At 46.3% G+C, this 18815-nt stretch overlaps 1 protein-coding gene across 3 annotated transcripts in view; it reads left to right on the top strand.

Annotated features, from left to right (window-relative positions):
- LOC106582912 (cadherin-4) overlaps positions 1 to 18815 on the top strand; it is a 256448-nt gene that overhangs the window by 213673 nt on the left and 23960 nt on the right. For all 3 annotated transcript variants that reach the window (XM_014166534.3, XM_014166536.3, XM_014166535.3), the window contains 2 exons: positions 5301 to 5473; positions 14741 to 14878. In XM_014166534.3, the coding sequence (XP_014022009.3) occupies positions 5301 to 5473; positions 14741 to 14878 (311 nt within the window). The remainder of the gene's footprint in view (positions 1 to 5300; positions 5474 to 14740; positions 14879 to 18815) is intronic.

Below are 18815 nucleotides of genomic sequence, written 5' to 3' on the forward strand. Positions count from 1 at the left end.
TCCTGGCACCCCCCAAAAAAAGTGTCAAGGGAAGCCAGTGTGGATTTGCCTTCAAACCAGTCATATCACATTAGAAGCCAAACATCATTGACAGAAAACTTGATTTGTTGCATCTCGTTGTGTCGTTGTCTTCCGGTGGCTAGCTAGCTAGCTAAAATTGTCCCTTTCCTAAAGTAGCCATGGATGGAGATAGGGATTTGGACTTGTGGTTTTACTTAAATCTCCGTGCTGGCCAATGATTATAACGGCAATTCAGATCCAACCATAAATTCATACATTGTGCCCCTGGACTGAGAGGATGGAAGTTCAACATGTAGCTAGATATAGTTGGCTGGCTAATGTTAAAAAGCTGGCCTGGCGCATCGTTGCCCATGAAAGGAAGCTAAGCTAGCAAACAAGCATTTCAGCCAGGTAGCATAGGACAAAAAGCTTGTACTGTATGACAGTCATAGACCGTTCAGGCAACATGAAATAGAGGAGGATGGCATTGGCATTTCTCTACAAGTAGGGTGAGTCAACATGTTTTTCCTACTTGCATGCACATACACACGCGCGCGCCCACACACACACACACACACACACACACACACACACACACACACACACACACACACACACACACACACAGAGAGAAATCAGTACCGTGGACAGACACATCATATTTACCTTATGTTGATTGGACTAAATCGTTTTTGGTATCTTTTAGTTGTCCATGTATTAGGGTTCACGAGTGGTGCAACTGCATCACTCGTGCAAGAGGTGTCACTACAGTCCCTGGTTCGAATCCAGGCTTTATCACATCCGGCCGTGATTGGGAGTCCCATAGGGCGGCGCACAATTGGCCCAACGTCATCCGGGTTTGGCCGGTGTAGGCCGTTATTGTAAATAAGAATGTGTTCTTAACTGACTTGCCTAGTTAAATAAAGATTCAACAAAAAAATGTGACTAAGCATATGTGATTAGATAATGTTGACGTTGAAATTGTGCTGGAATTGTGGAGGCAGCGCCTGTTTTCTTCGCGACTTGCAGTGACTCTAAATCAATTGTTGTTTAGTAGTCCAAAAATGTGCTTGACCATGCTGTAGGTCGTATAACTGTTTGTTACATGCAATATGTTTTGTGGACCTCACCGGACGGATGTTGCTCTCTGGTTTTATGATGAAACAAAGGTGGGGTTGAATTTATTCTGCCACTGTGCCTTCTTATTGTCTTGGCCTTAGGCTTATATACAGTATCATGGTGTCAAGGCAAATGAACTAACAGGTTATAGTGCAAAAAATGCAATTATCACAACACAGAGGTTGTAATATATATCTTTTTTTCCTGGCTTGGTTTCCCCAGTGATTCTACCCTCACACCTCTACTATAATCTGTAATTGGAAGTCAGCCCAGCTAGCACATAACGTTCTGAAAACCATATGTTTCTTAGAGCTCGGTGAGAGCGTGTTTGTCCTATGGTTATTCTGCATACAACCTTTCCACAACGTGGAAACATTAAGAAAACATTCCATAAAAACCACAAGAAAACATTAGTAACATTCAAATCATTTTTGTAAGATTGTTATTTCGTTCTCGGTGTCTGTTTGAACAGCTTTGAATGAGTAAAACAAACATGGCATGCTAGCTCAATTCTGGTGACGCAGTGGACTAATTTAATGACTAGAGATCAGAAGATCGTAGGTTTGAATCTCACTGACGCCGTGCCAAAATAAAAAACAAATGTGTTTGCATGATTAACACCGAAGCAAATTAATTTCCATGTGTCCAATCTGTGCTTGGAGTTCAAAACAGTTAACCCAAACTAAGCTAGCAGTGTTATTAAAAGTATTATTAAAACATTCAGTGAAAGTTTTAAGGAAGTTCTTCAAAACCTCAAAATCACCTATAATTTCTGTTCTGTAAACGTTAATAAAACCTCCCAGGAAAACTTTCAGGAACCATAGCAAAATGTTCTCAGAACCTCCCTGTAACCTAACAATTAACGTTCCCAGAACATGTGAAATTTTCAGAACGTTTCAAAAACATTCAGTTTTACTGGTCAGGAAGCGTATGGCTTCGTTCCCAGAACCAATGGAAAATCTAAAACTTACGTTCCCACAACTTCCAAGGAACCACATGTGCTAGCTGGGAGGTGTTGACCCCCAGCTCAGTAATGTTTAGTCAGTGGATGGAGCCCAGCAGGGATCTCAACTTTATGCTCTCTTTCCCATGTAACCAAATGGCCAACATGCCTGCCTTGCCTGCCACCAGTGAAATTTTCAGCTCCAGTGGTTTTGGCGGAAAAGCAATTAGGATTTAGAATTCATTTTCAAATTAAAGAAGAATTAAACAGGCTCAGAGGTTAACCCTTTCAGGCATGCCCACACTCTTAGACAAAGAGCACTCTTTAAGCTTATTAAGAAATCCCTCTTATTGAAATTAAAGGTGGCAGAGTTGACATACGATTCTCTACATTACTTTCCCCCCCATCGGACTGAACATTTGATCAAATGTTGATGCTCTCCTCTGTAATAAGGGTCATTGTTTTTCTCCTCGCTCCCTTCCATGGCTCTCTCTCTCTCTCTGTTGTTTTCTCTCCATGGGCAAAGTGACAACTCCTGCTTTGAAACTTAATGAAGTTTGAAATAGAATTCTCAGCTACAATTATTCTGTTGATTCTGGCTGTCACGGGAATTATGGTGCTATCTCTGCCCAATTATGAGAGCCAGCAGAACAGACACCTGTAGCTGCGAGTACCCACCGTGTGTCTCTTCTCCTGTCTGTCTGAAATTCAACATGTTTCTACACTAGCTAATCCTATCTAATACTATCCATGCGCCTACTTCTGATCTACAGCAAAACTGACCCTAGATCAGCTCTGTCTCTCACTCCTCCCTGTTTTTTCTCCCATCTCTCTCTCTCGCTCTCTCTCTCACTCTCTCTCTCTCTCACTCTCTCTCTCTCTCTCTCTCTCTCTCTCTCACTCTCTCTCTCTCTCTCTCTCTCTCTCACTCTCTCTCTCTCTCTCACTCTCTCTCACTCTCTCTCACTCTCTCTCTCTCTCTCTCTCTCTCTCTCTCTCTCTCTCTCTCTACCTACACTCCTTCCTCTCTGTCTCTGTCTCTCAATCTCTATATCTCTCTATATATGCTGCTATCTCTTCTCCTCTTCCTCTCTCCCCCTGTCTCTTTCTCTTTGTTTCTACCTCCTTATACAGTACAACAACCCTAGCGTGTGTGTTCTCCTGCGTCTCTCCCCCTAAGCTGACAAGACCCTAGCTTTCCTGCTGCAGCAGCATCAGCAGCAGTAGCAGCCTTTAAATGGCTGCCTGATGGAGAGTGACATTTTCCCTGAGCTGGGGAGAGGAATGAGGAGATCTCTCCCTTTTCCTGGACAGAGTGCTCCTAATTGCCTGGTCACATTTGTGAGCCTGGCTGACAAGCTCTTACAAATCAATAATTCTGCTAGGGGAGATGGGGGCATAGGCCTTTCACCCCCCATCCCCTCCACCTCTATACACACGTACACAGCCACACACCACCCCCACCGTCAGCCTTAAATGGCTGTGTTTTTTACCCATGATTCCAAGACAAATAGGGAGAGAGCATCGGAGCATTAAGGGCAGCAGCCGTTCCGCTGAAGGCTGAAATAATGGATGGTGGAAATGGCAGAAGAGCCAGTGCTGCTCATTACTAAATGGACTCTGTAGGGGGGAACTTTACCCTGCCTGCCTGCCTGCCTGCCAGCCTACCAGCCTGGTATATACAGGGATGGGATGAATGGGGGCTTTTTCACAGAGTTTGTTGTCTGCTTATTTTCCCCTTGAATTTTCCCTTAGCTGAAGACACAGATGCAGGGAATGGGTTTGAAATAAGTTTTGAAGTGTGTGTGTGTATACTGTGTACTGCATGTTAAATATGCGTTTGTGTATGATGGTGGGACATATGTTAAATCTCTTGCTGTTTGTATATGATGGTGGGACACATGTTAAATCTCTTGGTGTTTGTGTATGATGGAGGGACACGTTAAATCTCTTGGTGTTTGTGTCTGATGGTGGGACACATGTTAAATCTCTTGGTGTTTGTGTCTGATGGTGGGACACATGTTAAATCTCTTGGTGTTTGTGTCTGATGGTGGGACACATGTTAAATCTCTTGGTGTTTGTGTATGATGATGGGACACATGTTAAATCTCTTGGTGTTTGTGTATGATGATGGGACACATGTTAAATCTCTTGGTGTTTGTGTCTGATGGTGGGACACATGTTAAATCTCTTGGTGTTTGTGTCTGATGGTGGGACACATGTTAAATCTCTTGGTGTTTGTGTATGATGATGGGACACATGTTAAATCTCTTGGTGTTTGTGTATGATGATGGGACATATGTTAAATCTCTTGGTGTTTGTGTATGATGATGGGACACACATGTTAAATCTCTTGGTGTTTGTGTCTGATGGTGGGACACATGTTAAATCTCTTGGTGTTTGTGTATGATGGAGGGACACATGTTAAATCTCTTGGTGTTTGTGTATGATGGTGGGACACACATGTTAAATCTCTTGGTGTTTGTGTATGATGATGGGACATATGTTAAATCTCTTGGTGTTTGTGTATGATGATGGGACACATGTTAAATCTCTTGGTGTTTGTGTATGATGATGGGACATATGTTAAATCTCTTGGTGTTTGTGTATGATGATGGGACATATGTTAAATCTCTTGGTGTTTGTGTATGATGGAGGGACACATGTTAAATCTCTTGGTGTTTGTGTATGATGGAGGGACACATGTTAAATCTCTTGGTGTTTGTGTATGATGATGGGACACATGTTAAATCTCTTGGTGTTTGTGTATGATGGTGGGACACACATGTTAAATCTCTTGGTGTTTGTGTATGATGATGGGACACATGTTAAATCTCTTGGTGTTTGTGTATGATGGAGGGACACATGTTAAATCTCTTGGTGTTTGTGTATGATGGAGGGACACATGTTAAATCTCTTGGTGTTTGTGTATGATGGTGGGACACATGTTAAATCTCTTGGTGTTTGTGTATGATGGAGGGACACATGTTAAATCTCTTGGTGTTTGTGTATGATGGAGGGACACATGTTAAATCTCTTGGTGTTTGTGTATGATGGTGGGACACATATGTTAAATCTCTTGGTGTTTGTGTCTGATGATGGGACATATGTTAAATCTCTTGGTGTTTGTATAACTGTTCATGGCTCTGTCTTTGCCCGGAGGAGGTGTTTCCTGTGCTGTGTGATTCACATTGTGTTTCTCTAACTGTTGCTGGCTCTGCCTCCTCCCTGTTGGCAGGCACGTTAGTGATGCAGGTGACCGCCAACGACTCAGATGACGACACCACAGCCAATGGGATGGTGCGCTACCGGATCCTATCCCAGACCCCCCACATGCCAATCCCCAACATGTTCACCATCAACAGCGAGACGGGAGACATCTTCACGGTGGCCGCCGGCTTGGACAGGGAGGTCAGTAGCACAACAAGGTCACACTGTCTGTTAGGGGGGGGAACAGGGGGGGAACAGGAGGGGAACAGGTGGGGGGAACGGGAGGGGAGCAGTGGGGAGGAAGGGGCATTGACATCCTGTTGGATCAGTGTTCATGTCAGCCTGTTACTGCACATCCACAGGGTTACGGTATGTTGATGGTGTCTACTGTGTCACCTCACATCTCATGGCAGGGGTACCATGTCAAACTAAGTCATTATATTAAATATAGTCAGATACTGGGTGTTGTTTCCTATAGGTCACCACTCCTGTACACCAGTCAGTCACCTTCTGCCCTTAATAACGAACTCAGGATTCCCTCTCTCCCTAGACTAAACCTTAACCATTATGAGCAAAATAGTCCAATAGGGTTGGGGTTGATTCCTATCTATATTCCAGTCTATTCAGGAACTGAATTGAATTATTCATGTGTAGAGACTTTTCATGTCCAATTCAGTTGACAGGAGTTGAAATGGAATCGACCCTGACCCTGCGAACAGCACTACTAATGGTTATAAAATACCAACACGTGCTGGCCCTCCTTAACCTCTTGGGGCTAGGTGGGACGCTAGCTTAAGGGGGTCATGGGAATGGATTTCACCTGGTTTAACCTCTACCCTCCTTGTGTCGCACTCCCGCAGGTGTTGTGCCCCCCCCTTCTTAGATCACTAATGAGGGAGGTCACGGTGGGTCTACTCTGTTTATCCCATAATGCATCAGTAAGCTGCCAGCAGAGTCTTTTATGAGAAGCTGTGCTCACCCTGCAGTCAGCCTCTTACAGTCAGCCTCTTACAGTCAGCCTCTCAGACTCACACTCCTAACACTCTCAGACTCACACTCCTAATACTGTATCATTATGATATTATTAGTCTGGTGATTTTACCACAGACATAAAAGCACAAGTGCTGAGTCTAAACCTTTGAGCTCTGGCAACACCAGTCAGTCTCATAACGTTTATATTTGCAGATTTCCCAATAGTCCCACTTGGCAATAACTCCATCCTGATCATCCTGTGGAAACCAGACGGATTTGACCTATATTGGAAACAAAAGACTGGTACGGCTACCAGGATTAGTTGTTAAATATCAGATTTGTGTGTGAATATTGAGGAAAATAAACAATCACAACTGCATCCAGGTTCTGTATGCATGCACTTTACTCATTCAAGTATGCATAAAACAGTAAAGCGTTGACAGTAGAAATGATCTGCAGTTAATGCAGGGGCCTGTTTCACTTTCCCCTGGTCTCCCCCACAGCTGAACGGATGGGAGTCAACCTCATTAATCTAGGTAGAGCAGCAACTCCAGCAGCCCAGTCCCACCTGCCTCTCTCCCTCTGATCATCCCCCTAAAACTAGGACACACCTGGGTGTTCACCCACCTACGCTCAAGGTCACACACATAAGTACACTCTCAGGCATTAACACACATGTACGCACGCATGCCCCCCACACACACACACACACACACACACACACTCACACACACACCACACACTGCGATGTAGCGGCTAATCCTCTTCATCAGTTGCACTGGAGACTAAATGGAATATTCATGTGTTAATTAAGGGGTGAGTGAGCCTCTTCAGTGTGGAGAAGAGCAGGGGAACAGGAAGGGCACTTCAGTGTCACCCAGCCCTGAACACTCCTGAATGCCAATTACCCTGCCACTCACTGCATCCCTGACCTCACCTCTTCTGTGCCCTCGTGCCACTGCATGTTTCAGCACACTGGTTAACAAGCAGGGCTAAGCTGTCTCTGGGTCCCTCGCTCTCTGCCTGAGAAACAGAGGTACTGTACATAAACAAGCCACTGTGTCTTTCTCTTGTGCTGGTGGCTAATGGGCAGCATTTGTTAGTCCTGGTCCTGAGCGTGTAGCGATGAGGTACAGTATGAGGTAGCCTGCTGGGTGTCAGAGCTGCTGAGTGTAAGAGTCATGCTGTCCTGTACTGTGTGCCACAGATGGACTAGGCTGTCTCAGTGCTCTCTAGGCCTGGATGGAGTGGCAGGTCCATTGCTTTTCATTCCCCCAGGCTACTGCAGCCTCTCTGGAGCCTGGCTGTGCACGGTGCTGGGCACGATGCTGGGCGGCGTCGCTGACTCGTGTCAGCTCCAGGTTGGACCGTGTAAGCTCTGCTCTGCCTGATTAGGGCATTGATCTGACACTGTAGTCGGTGTTTCTGAGTGCCTACAGACTGTCCACATGGGGGAGGAGAGGCTGGGCAGGGGATAAGGTAGGGCACTGGGCATCTCCAGGGGACTGAGTATTACTCCTTCAAGCTGGGGAAGTGGTTAACCATTATGGGCTCCCTCTGGTGAAAAGTTTGTTTCTGGCATATCTGGGGGGGAAGTGTCTGTGCATATGGGTGTATCTGAGTGTTTGTGTGACAGTATTTCATGGGTCATGAGTGTATCATATTGGTCTGGGTGTGTATGTATATTGTATGTCCATGTGCCTTTGTGTTTCATACAGTGTATTTAGCAGGAGAGCTGTGCTCCATCTTCCTCAGAAAGCTGCAGTGAATGGGAGAGAGGGAGTCTCTCTGGGTTAAATGTGAGTCAGTGGCTGTTTGAGGTAGATTGTTAGTGACAGGGTAATCACTGTGGTCAGTACCAAACTGACAGGCCGGAACACAAACCACAGAGCAAATACGGAAAGTGCTAGTTCAGTGCTCATTCACGCTTGCTTTGTCTTCGTCACATGTTCAGTCTGCCTAACACACAAAGCACAAACACACACAGCTCGGATTCAATGCATTCTCCATTAAAGGGATTCTCCGGTACTTTTCTATATTTTTTGGGCCAGTAGTGGTCCCCGAAAATTGCGTACTATTTCACACACAGTGTGTGCAACACATCATTGCTGTCTCTCTCTCGCTCTGCTGTGGGTGCATCTTGCTAGCTGTTACTCATATGGCGAGGTGCTGAAGCTCATTGGTTGAACTCGAATTGCTAGGGTGTTGGCCCACGTGGGGGAAAATGTAATGGGAAATGGCACAGCACAGCTTACAGAAAAACTGTTGCTTTCAAACTAGGGATTTTGTGGCTAATTGAGGTAAGACAGTAATTCTGCTCATAGATTATTTTTATTTTATTTTACCTTTATTAAACTAGGCAAGTCGGTTAAGAACAAATTCTTATTTTCAATGACAGCCTACCGGGGAACAGTGGGTTAACTGCCTTGTTCAGGGGCAGAACGACATATTTTTACCTTGTCAGCTCAGGGATTCGATCTTGCAACCTTTCAGTTACTAGTCCAACGCTCTAACCACTAGGCTACCAGCTGCCCCGATTATGCATGTATGAACTACACATTGACACACCCAGCCCAAAGTGGGAGGTTTAAAAAACACTTAGTAGTATCCAAAGTTCCGGAGCATGTCTTTAATGTTTTGTAGGTAAAAAATGTACCTTGCATTTTTCCTATCAATGTCAGTAATGTCTTTCCCCATCATTTTTTTAACTAAGATTTGAAAGCAAACTCCACTTCAAACAGTGACTATTAGACAACCATTTCAGGATTTAATTTGACCTTTTTGGTTTAAAAGGAGTACTGGCTATAGAGTTCTGTTAGCCTGTAGCCTTTTGTGCTTTCTGTACTCTCTGGTCTCGTTCAGTTCCTGTGTAAAGGATCTCATTTTACCTCAGAGTTTGCAGCAGTGTTCTGTTCTTATGGCCCCAGATGCCTTTCAACCCTTCCCATTAAAGTCCAAGAGCTTAGGCCCGTGGGAAAAGCGCTGCTTTTGTTCTGTTTGGTGAAAGAAGGCTTATTTCCTTTCTTGAGTTGGGCTCTAATCTAACAGAGATACTTATTTTCAAAGATCTATAGGACTCATTAGAGACGCCATTAATGGCTTGTTAGGGCAGACCCACTGACGGGAGGAAGAGGCTAGAAGAGTGTGTGTATGTGTGTGCTGGGTTAAACTTCTATCAACTGTCAGGTTTGGAACAAAGTGCTGCAGGACAGCATGTCTCATTCCCCCTACTGGGTCAGAGTGCCACCTGCTGTTGGGCTTAACACACCTTTCCATGCTTGATCAAAGACTATGCACGTCTGCTACTCAGTCAGGCTAGCCACAGGACAGCAACTATCCAGGACTAGTGTTACCATAATGTAGCTGAATAAAGGGTCTATTTACCGCAGTGCACTATGAGAAGAGATGGTATTGATATTTCATTATGACTGTAATAAAGCGCAGCCCGTATTGAGTTTTCATTAATAGAGCTGGTCTAGTTCAAATTAACATGTGGAGCGAGTCCTAATGACTCTGCAGAACTTTAAATGACTCTGGGTGAGTTTAAGTGTTTTAAAAAGCCTCACTGGATCAACTGACCTGACTATTAAACACGCTGCTCCTTGAGCAGAGAGAGAGAGACGGAGAGAGACAGAGAGAGGGAGAGAGATGGAGACGGAGAGAGAGGGAGAGAGATGGCGAGAGGGAGAGAGATGGAGACAGGGAGAGATGGAGAGAGACGGAGACGGAGAGAGAGACGGAGACGGGGAGAGAGAGACGGAGACGGAGAGAGAGACGGAGAGAGAGACGGAGACGGAGAGAGAGACGGAGACGGAGAGAGAGACGGAGAGAGAGACGGAGAGGGAGACGGAGAGGGAGACGGAGACGGAGAGAGAGACGGAGAGAGAGACGGAGAGGGAGACGGAGAGGGAGACGGAGAGGGAGACGGAGAGGGAGACGGAGACGGAGAGAGAGACGGAGAGGGAGACGGAGAGAGAGACGGAGAGGGAGACGGAGAGGGAGACGGAGAGGGAGACGGAGAGGGAGACGGAGAGGGAGACGGAGAGGGAGACGGAGAGAGAGAGAGGGAGACGGGGAGAGAGAGAGGGAGAGAGAGAGGGAGACGGAGAGGGAGAGGGAGAGGGAGAGAGAGACGGAGAGAGAGACGGAGAGAGAGACGGAGAGAGAGAGAGAGAGGGAGACGGAGAGAGGGAGAGAGAGAGGGAGACGGAGAGAGGGAGAGAGGGAGGGAGAGAGAGGGAGGGAGAGAGAGGGAGGGAGAGAGAGGGAGACGGAGAGAGAGAGGGAGACGGAGAGAGAGAGGGAGACGGAGAGAGAGAGGGAGAGAGAGAGGGAGAGAGAGACGGAGAGAGAGACGGAGAGAGGGAGAGAGAGAGGGAGACGGAGAGAGAGAGAGAGAGAGAGAGGGAGACGGAGAGAGAGAGAGGGAGACGGAGAGAGAGAGAGGGAGACGGAGAGAGAGAGGGAGACGGAGAGAGAGAGAGGGAGACGGAGAGAGAGAGAGAGGGAGACGGAGAGAGAGAGAGAGAGAGGGAGACGGAGAGAGAGAGAGAGGGAGACGGGGAGGAGAGGAGAGAGAGAGGGAGACGGAGAGAGAGGGAGAGAGAGAGGGAGAGGGAGACAGAGAGAGAGAGAGGGAGACGGAGAGAGAGAGAGAGGGAGACGGAGAGAGAGAGAGAGGGAGACGGAGAGAGAGAGAGAGGGAGACGGAGAGAGAGAGAGGGAGACGGAGAGAGAGAGAGGGAGACGGAGAGAGAGAGGGAGACGGAGAGAGAGAGAGAGCGAGCGAGACGGAGAGAGAGAGAGCGAGCGAGACGGAGAGAGAGAGAGCGAGCGAGACGGAGAGAGAGAGAGCGAGCGAGCGAGACGGAGAGAGAGAGAGCGAGCGAGCGAGACGGAGAGAGAGTGAGAGAGCGAGCGAGACGGAGAGAGAGAGAGAGAGAGCGAGCGAGACGGAGAGAGAGAGAGAGAGAGAGCGAGCGAGACGGAGAGAGAGAGAGCGAGCGAGCGAGACGGAGAGAGAGAGAGAGAGAGCGAGCGAGACGGAGAGAGAGAGAGAGAGAGCGAGCGAGACGGAGAGAGAGAGAGAGAGCGAGACGGAGAGAGAGAGCGAGACGGAGAGAGACGGAGAAAGAAAAATAGAAAGAGCACTGATCTTTCCCCAGCATTTTACTGGCCTCCATCAGGGTTCATTAGCCAGCCACCTGGGTTCCACCCTAAATGCGTCTGAGATTCAAGTCCTGACCCCAGAGCTGTTATAGGCCGTGTTATCGAGGTCAACCGTGCAGAACTGGCACAGGCATAGCAGAAAGCAGGGCTGCTGAATGGTGAAAGGCTTGGAAAGAGGCCCTTTCAGCTGAACACAGGGTAACACTTTATTTGAATAGTCTATCTACAGAATATCAGTAACATTTCAAATCAAATTTATTTATATAGCCCTTCTTACATCAGCTGATATCTCAAAGTGCTGTACAGAAACCCAGCCCATCAAGCAATGCAGCTGGCTAGGACCCTAGAAAGGCCAGAACCTAGGAAGAAACCTAGAGAGGAACCAGGCGCTGAGGGGTGGCCAGTCTCTTCTGGCTGTGCCGGGTGGAGATATTAACAGTACATGGCCAAGATGTTCATAGATGACCAGCAGGGTCAAATAATAATAATCACAGTGGTTGTCGAGGGTGCAAAAGGTCAGCACCTCAGGAGTAAATGTCAGTTGGCTTTTCATAGCCGATCATTCAGAGTATCTCTACCGCTCCTGCTGTCTCTAGAGAGTTGAAAACAGCAGGTCTGGGACAGGTAGCACGTCCGGTGAACAGGTCAGGGTTCCATAGCCGCAGGCAGAACAGTTGAAATTGGAGGAGAGGAGAGGAGAGGGGAGGAGAGATTAAATTCACACAGGACACCGGATAAGACAGGAGAAATTCTCCAGATATAACTGACACATAAACTACTGCAGCATAAATACTGGAGGCTGAGACAGGAGGGGTCGGGAGACACTGTGGCCCCATCCGATGATACCCCCGGACAGGGCCAAACAGGCAGGATATAACCCCACCTACTTTGCCAAAGCACAGCCCACACACCACTAGAGGGATATCTTCAACCACCAACTTACCATCCTGAGACAAGGCCGAGTATAGCCCACAAAGATCTCTGCCACGGCACAACCCAAGGGGGGGGGGGGGGGGGGGGGGCAACCCAGACAGGAAGATCACGTCAGTGACTCAAGTGACACACCCCTCCTAGGGACGGCATGGAAGAGCACCAGTAAGACAGTGACTCAGCCCCTGTAATAGGGTTAGAGGCAGAGAATCCCAGTGGAGAGAGGGGAACCGGCCAGGCAGAGACAGCAAGGGCGGTTCGTTGCTCCAGTGCCTTTCCGTTCACCTTCACACTCCTGGGCCAGACTGCACTCAATCATAGGACCTACTGAAGAGATGAGTCTTCAGTAATGACTTAAAGGTTGAGACCGAGTCTGCGTCTCTCACATGGGTAGGCAGACCATTCCATAAAAATTGAGCTCTATAGGAGAAAGCCCTGCCTCCAGCTGTTTGCTTAGAAATTCTAGGGACAGTTAGGAGGCCTGTGTCTTGTGACCGTAGCGTACGTGTAGGTATGTACAACAGGACCAAATCGGAAAGATGGGTAGGAGCAAGCCCATGTAATGCTTTGTAGGTTAGCAGTAAAACCTTAATCTGCCCATTTCAAGTAACTACTAACCCTAGCTCTAACCTTAACCCTTATCCTAACCCTGAACGTAGCCCTTACCCTAACCCTAACCCTTACTCTAAACCTAACACTAGCCCTAACCTTAACCCTTATCCTAACCCTAAACGTAGCCCTTACCCTAACCCTAACCCTTACTCTAAACCTAACACTAGCCCTAACCTTAACCCTTATCCTAACCCTAAACGTAGCCCTTACCCTAACCCTAACCCTTACTCTAAACCTAACACTAGCCCTAACCTTAACCCTTATCCTAACCCTAAACGTAGCCCTTACCCTAACCCTTACTCTAAACCTAACACTAGCCCTAACCTTAACCCTTATCCTAACCCTAAACGTAGCCCTTACCCTAACCCTAACCCTTACTCTAAACCTAACACTAGCCCTAACCTTAACCCTTATCCTAACCCTAAACATAGCCCTTACCCTAACCCTTACTCTAAACCTAACACTAGCCCTAACCTTAACCCTTATCCTAACCCTAAACGTAGCCCTTACCCTAACCCTTACTCTAAACCTAACACTAGCCCTAACCTTAACCCTTATCCTAACCCTAAACGTAGCCCTTACCCTAACCCTTACTCTAAACCTAACACTAGCCCTAACCTTAACCCTTATCCTAACCCTAAACATAGCCCTTACCCTAACCCTTATTCTAAACCTAGCCCTAGCCCTAACCCTTATTCTAAACCTAGCCCTAGCCCTAACCCTTATTCTAAACCTAGCCCTAGCCCTAAACATAGCAAGTAGTTGCTTATCAACACATAGTTTGTTGATATTATGACCATCTGTAGAGCATTTACCGATGGAAAATCCAGACTATCCAAATATGGTGTGACCGAACATGGCAGTAGACTAGGCTGGGCTTCCCTCTCCTCTTCACACTGACTGACCTGTCCTTGACATCCATTTTTGACACCAGCACAATAGGAGGTTTAGCCAAACGGATTAATGAGAGCAGAGAGGAGCGGCGACTCTGAGAGGCTTACAGGGAGAGACCAGGGGAGAGCCTGGGAGACTGGAGAGAGAGAGATGGACTGGCGAGAGGAGCGGAACTATCGCTGCACTGATGGACACAGTGAACTTTCAGCACCATGGACAGCAGCAAAGTGTCAATGAGTTTTGTTTTTGAGTCAAAATAATATATAATGTGTGCATCTGTGTGCAGTGTGAGAGGGAAGGAGAGCGAGAGAAGACAGTGTCTCTGCCGTATCTTCTCAGTGTGAATGCATATTATACCGCCTGACGTCATGATTGACTGTTCTTTCAATGGTGGTCTTTACGGCAGCACCACCTCTAGCTATTCTCTCCCATCTAACTGGCCTAAATAATGTCCATTCACTCTCTTTAATATTTGCAGCATAGTGGTTCTTCTTAAAGTGATGGCACCTCCATTAGAGTGAGTGATGATGAGGGTTGCTCAGAGAGCTAAAAGCAGGGACTTGTAGGCTATAATGGATGAGCCTTTCACTCGCGCCCATTGCTCCCTCACTTCCTAAGCCTTTGTGTGTGTGTGTGTGTGTGTGTGTGTGTGTGTGTGTGTGTGTGTGTGTGTGTGTGTGTGTGTGTGTGTGTGTGTGTGTGTGTGTGTGTGTGCGCGCGCGTGTGTTCATGAGTTTGCACGTAAGTGTGTGTGTCAGGTTCAGAGCTATTTGTGCTAGTTATTCACTTGTTTGTTTCTCAGTCAGTCCACCTAGCTATCGTATGCTCAGAACTACCTTCACCCTCTATGACGTCTTAGTTATCTAACATGAATGTGGTGTGTCTTTCCAGAAAGTGTCGCAGTACACCATCATCGTCCAGGCCACGGACATGGAGGGGAACCTGAACTTTGGCCTGTCCAACACGGCCACCGCCCTCATCTCTGTGACCGACATCAACGACAACCCTCCCGAGCTGACCGCCAGGACGGTGAGTCTCCTCTCCACCCCTGGACTGACCTCTACTGTAGGGCCACACATCTGTATTCATGACAGGATAACATCAGCTGATGGATAATCACCAGGGCAGTGCCCCAACTCTGTTGTAGATGCAGTCCATGTGTCTGATGCTATCTTAGAGAACAAGATTTCATGGCTCTTTGACAGGAGGTTAGAGAGCTGGACAGAGGAGCGGGACAGAGACATGTGGAGAGATAAACAGCAGGCGAGGACAAATAGGAGGACCAAAAACACGGAGAAGAAAGGGGTCAGAGGGGAACAGGGAGCTACTGAAGTAAAGGGACAGTGTGTCGGAGCGACATATGGAGGGACAGAAAAAGAGGGATGAGAGAGAAAGATCATAGGCATGCTGTTTGGTGATGGGAGCAGCCCTCCCTCCACTCTTTCTGCCAGCAGCCTCTCTAGTGACCATGGTTTGTCTGCAGGCATCTGGCCCCAGTCCCATACACATCCACACTGGAGGCAGCCTGACTTCTTCTGGCCCACTTTAGTGTGTGTGTGTGTGTGTGTGTGTGTGTGTGTGTGTGTGTGTGTGTGTGTGTGTGTGTGTGTGTGTGTGTGTGTGGTGTGTGTGTGTGTGTGTGTGTGTGTGTGTGCGCGTGCATCACGAGGGAGGAGTAGTCTCTCCCTTCGTTGGTCTTTCTCTCTCTTTCTCCCTCCCTCTCTCCTTTTTCTGTATGTCCATCCATCTGCAGAGAGAGGAGTGTGTCCACGTCACACGCTGCCTCCTCTGATGTGTGATCCATCTCTTGGTGGCACGGCGGTATCATCACTGCGTGTGCCAGGCAGGCAGCTGTGTAGTTCCAGCCGGTTGCTCTGATAAGAGGCCCCAGCTGTCAGAGACTAACCCACTGAACAACGCCTCTCCTCAGACTGCTCTGTCCTGTCTCTGTCACTCCCCTCTCACAAGGGAACACTCAAACCTCCACACAGCCACACTCCTCTCTCCTCTACTCTGTCTCTACTCTGTCCACTGTTCAGTCTCTATATGCTGTTTGCTGGTGTATCTGACATGGTGTTGGGCAGTGGTGGGAAAAGTACCCAATTGTCATACTTGAGTTAAAGTAAAGATACCTTCATATAAAATGACTCAAGTGAAAGTCACCAGGGTAAAATACTACTTGAGTAAAAGTCTAAAAGTACAGTTGAAGTCGGAAGTTTACATACACCTTAGCCAAATATAGTTAAACTCAGTTTTTCACAATTCCTGAACATTTAATCCTAGTAAAAATTCCCTGTTTTAGGTCAGTTAGGATCACCACTTTATTTTAAGAATGTGAAATGTCAGAATAATAGTAGAGAGAATGATTTATTTCAGCTTTTATTTCTTTCATCACATTCCCAGTGGGTCAGAAGTTTATATACACTCAATTAGTATTTGGTAGCATTGCCTTTCAATTGTTGAACTTGAGTCAAACGTTTCGGGTAGCCTTCCACTAGCTTCCCACAATAAGTTGGGTGAATTTTGGTCCATTCCTCCATACAGAGCTGGTGTAACTGAGTCAGGTTTGTAGGCCTTCTTGCTCACACATGCTTTTTCAGTTCTGCCCATACATTTTCTATGGTCCTGTGTGGCTCAGTTGATAGAGCATGGTGTTTGCAACGCCAGGGTTGTGGGTTCGATTCCCACGGGGGACCAGTATGAAAAAAAAATAATGATGAAATGTATGCATTCACTACTGTAAGTCGCTCTGGATAAGAGCGTCTGCTAAATGACTAAAATGTAAAAATGTAAAATGTATGGGATTGAGGTCAGGGCTTTGTGATGGCCACTCCAATACCTTGACTTTGTTGTCCTTAAGCCATTTTGACACAACTTTGGAAGTATGCTTGGGGTCATTGTCCATTTGGAAGACCCATTTGCAACCAAGCTTTAACTTCCTGACTGATGTCTTGAGATGTTGCTTCAATATATCCACATAATTTTCCATCCTCATGATGCCATCTATTTTGTGAAGTGCACCAGTCCCTCCTGCAGCAAAGCACCCCCACAACATGATGCTGCCACCTTCATGCTTCACGGTTGGGATGGTGTTCTTCGGCTTGCAAGCATCCCCCTTTTTCCACCAAACATAACGATGGTCACTATGGCCAAACAGTCCTATTTTTCTTTAATCAGACCAGAGGACATTTCTTCAAAAAGTACGATCTTTGTCCCCTTGTGCAGTTGCAAACCATAGTCTGGCTTTTTTATGGCGGTTTTGGAGCAGTGGCTTCTTCCTTGCTGAGTGGCTTTTCAGGTTATGTCGATATAGGACTTGTTTTACTGTGGATATAGATACTTTTGTTCCGGTTTCCTCCAGCATCTTCACAAGGTCCTTTGCTGCTGTTCTGGGATTGATTTGCACTTTTCACACCAAAGTACGTTCATCTCTAGGAGACAGAACGTGTCTCCTTCCTGAGCGATATGACGGCTGCGTGGTCCCATGGTGTTTATACTTGCGTACTATTGTTTGTACAGATGAACGTGGTACTTTCAGGTGTTTGGAAATTGCTCCCAAGGATGAACCAGACTTTTGGAAGTATACAATATTTTTTCTGAGATCTTGGCTGATTTCTTTTGATTTTCCCATGATGTCAAACAAAGAGGCACTGAGTTTGAAGGTAGGCCTTGAAATACATCCACAGGTACACCTCCAATTGACTCAAATGATGACAATTAGCCTATCAGAAGCTGCTAAAGCCATGACATCATTTTCTGGAATTTTCCAAGCTGTTTAAAGGCACAGTCAACTTAGTGTATGTAAACTTCTGACCCACTGGAATTGTGATACAGTGAATTATATGTGAAATAATCTGTCTGTAAACAATTGTTGGAAAAATGATGTCCTAACCGACTTGTCAAAACTATAGGTTGTCAACAAGTAATTTGTGGAGTGGTTGAAAAACAAGTTTTAATGACTCCAACCTAAGTGTATGTAAACTTCCGACTTCACCCGTATGGGGTTTTAAAAGTAAAAGTATAAATCATTTAAAATTCCTTATTTCAAGCAAACCAGACAGAACAATTGTACTTTTTATTTTATTTACGGATAGCCAGGGGCACACTGCAAGACATTATTTACAAAACAAAGCATTGTTTAGTGAGTCTGCCAGATCAGAGGCGGTAGGGATGACCAGGGATGTTTTATTGATAAGTGTGAATTGGACCATTTTCCTGTCCTGCTAAGCATTCAAATGTAAGAGTTGCTTTTAAGGGCATTTTTATTCCCACTTCTTGCTAACATTATTGCCCTTTTGTTGTTGTTATTGTTATTATCATCCAAAACTATGCTTCTATTGGGAACAGTAAAAGAGTACTTTTGGTTGTCAGGGAAAATGTATGGAGTAAAAAGTACAATATTTCCTTCAGGAATTTAGTGAATTAAAAGTAAAATTTGACAAAAATATAAATCGTATTTTAGTGTATTTTTACTTAAATACTTTAAGGCACTGGTGTTGGGTGGAGGGAGAGTGTTGAGTATCCTCACTGCCTCACTTAGTTTAGAACCATGTGGCATTGCAGGAGAGATCATGAATTATACCAGCTATAGAACAACCAGGATGACAAAGAAGGAGAAAAGAACAGCTCTGGCAACATGGTTTAGAACACATGGTTTGGAACACAAGAGTCAAACTAGGTGTTCCAACGGTAACAGATGGATGGGCCTCTGTTGTGGGGGGACAGTGGTTATGGTGGTGCAGAGGATAGGAGAGGGAGGAAGATATGATGAATGAGGAAAGGAGAGGACATGTTAGTCATATTGAGGCAGCTGTCTTAGTATCTTACTGCTGTGTATTCCACACACACACACACACACAGCTTTACCCGCAGGCACACACATGCACATTTTCCTATAAGATTGCAGTATTATCCAGTTTCTCTGTTGCTTTGTTTGTCAATTCCTTTTCTTCTCTTCCCACACAGC

This window comes from Salmo salar, chromosome 22 (assembly GCF_965601325.2).
Source record: "Salmo salar chromosome 22, fSalSal1, whole genome shotgun sequence".
Lineage (NCBI taxonomy): Eukaryota > Metazoa > Chordata > Actinopteri > Salmoniformes > Salmonidae > Salmo > Salmo salar.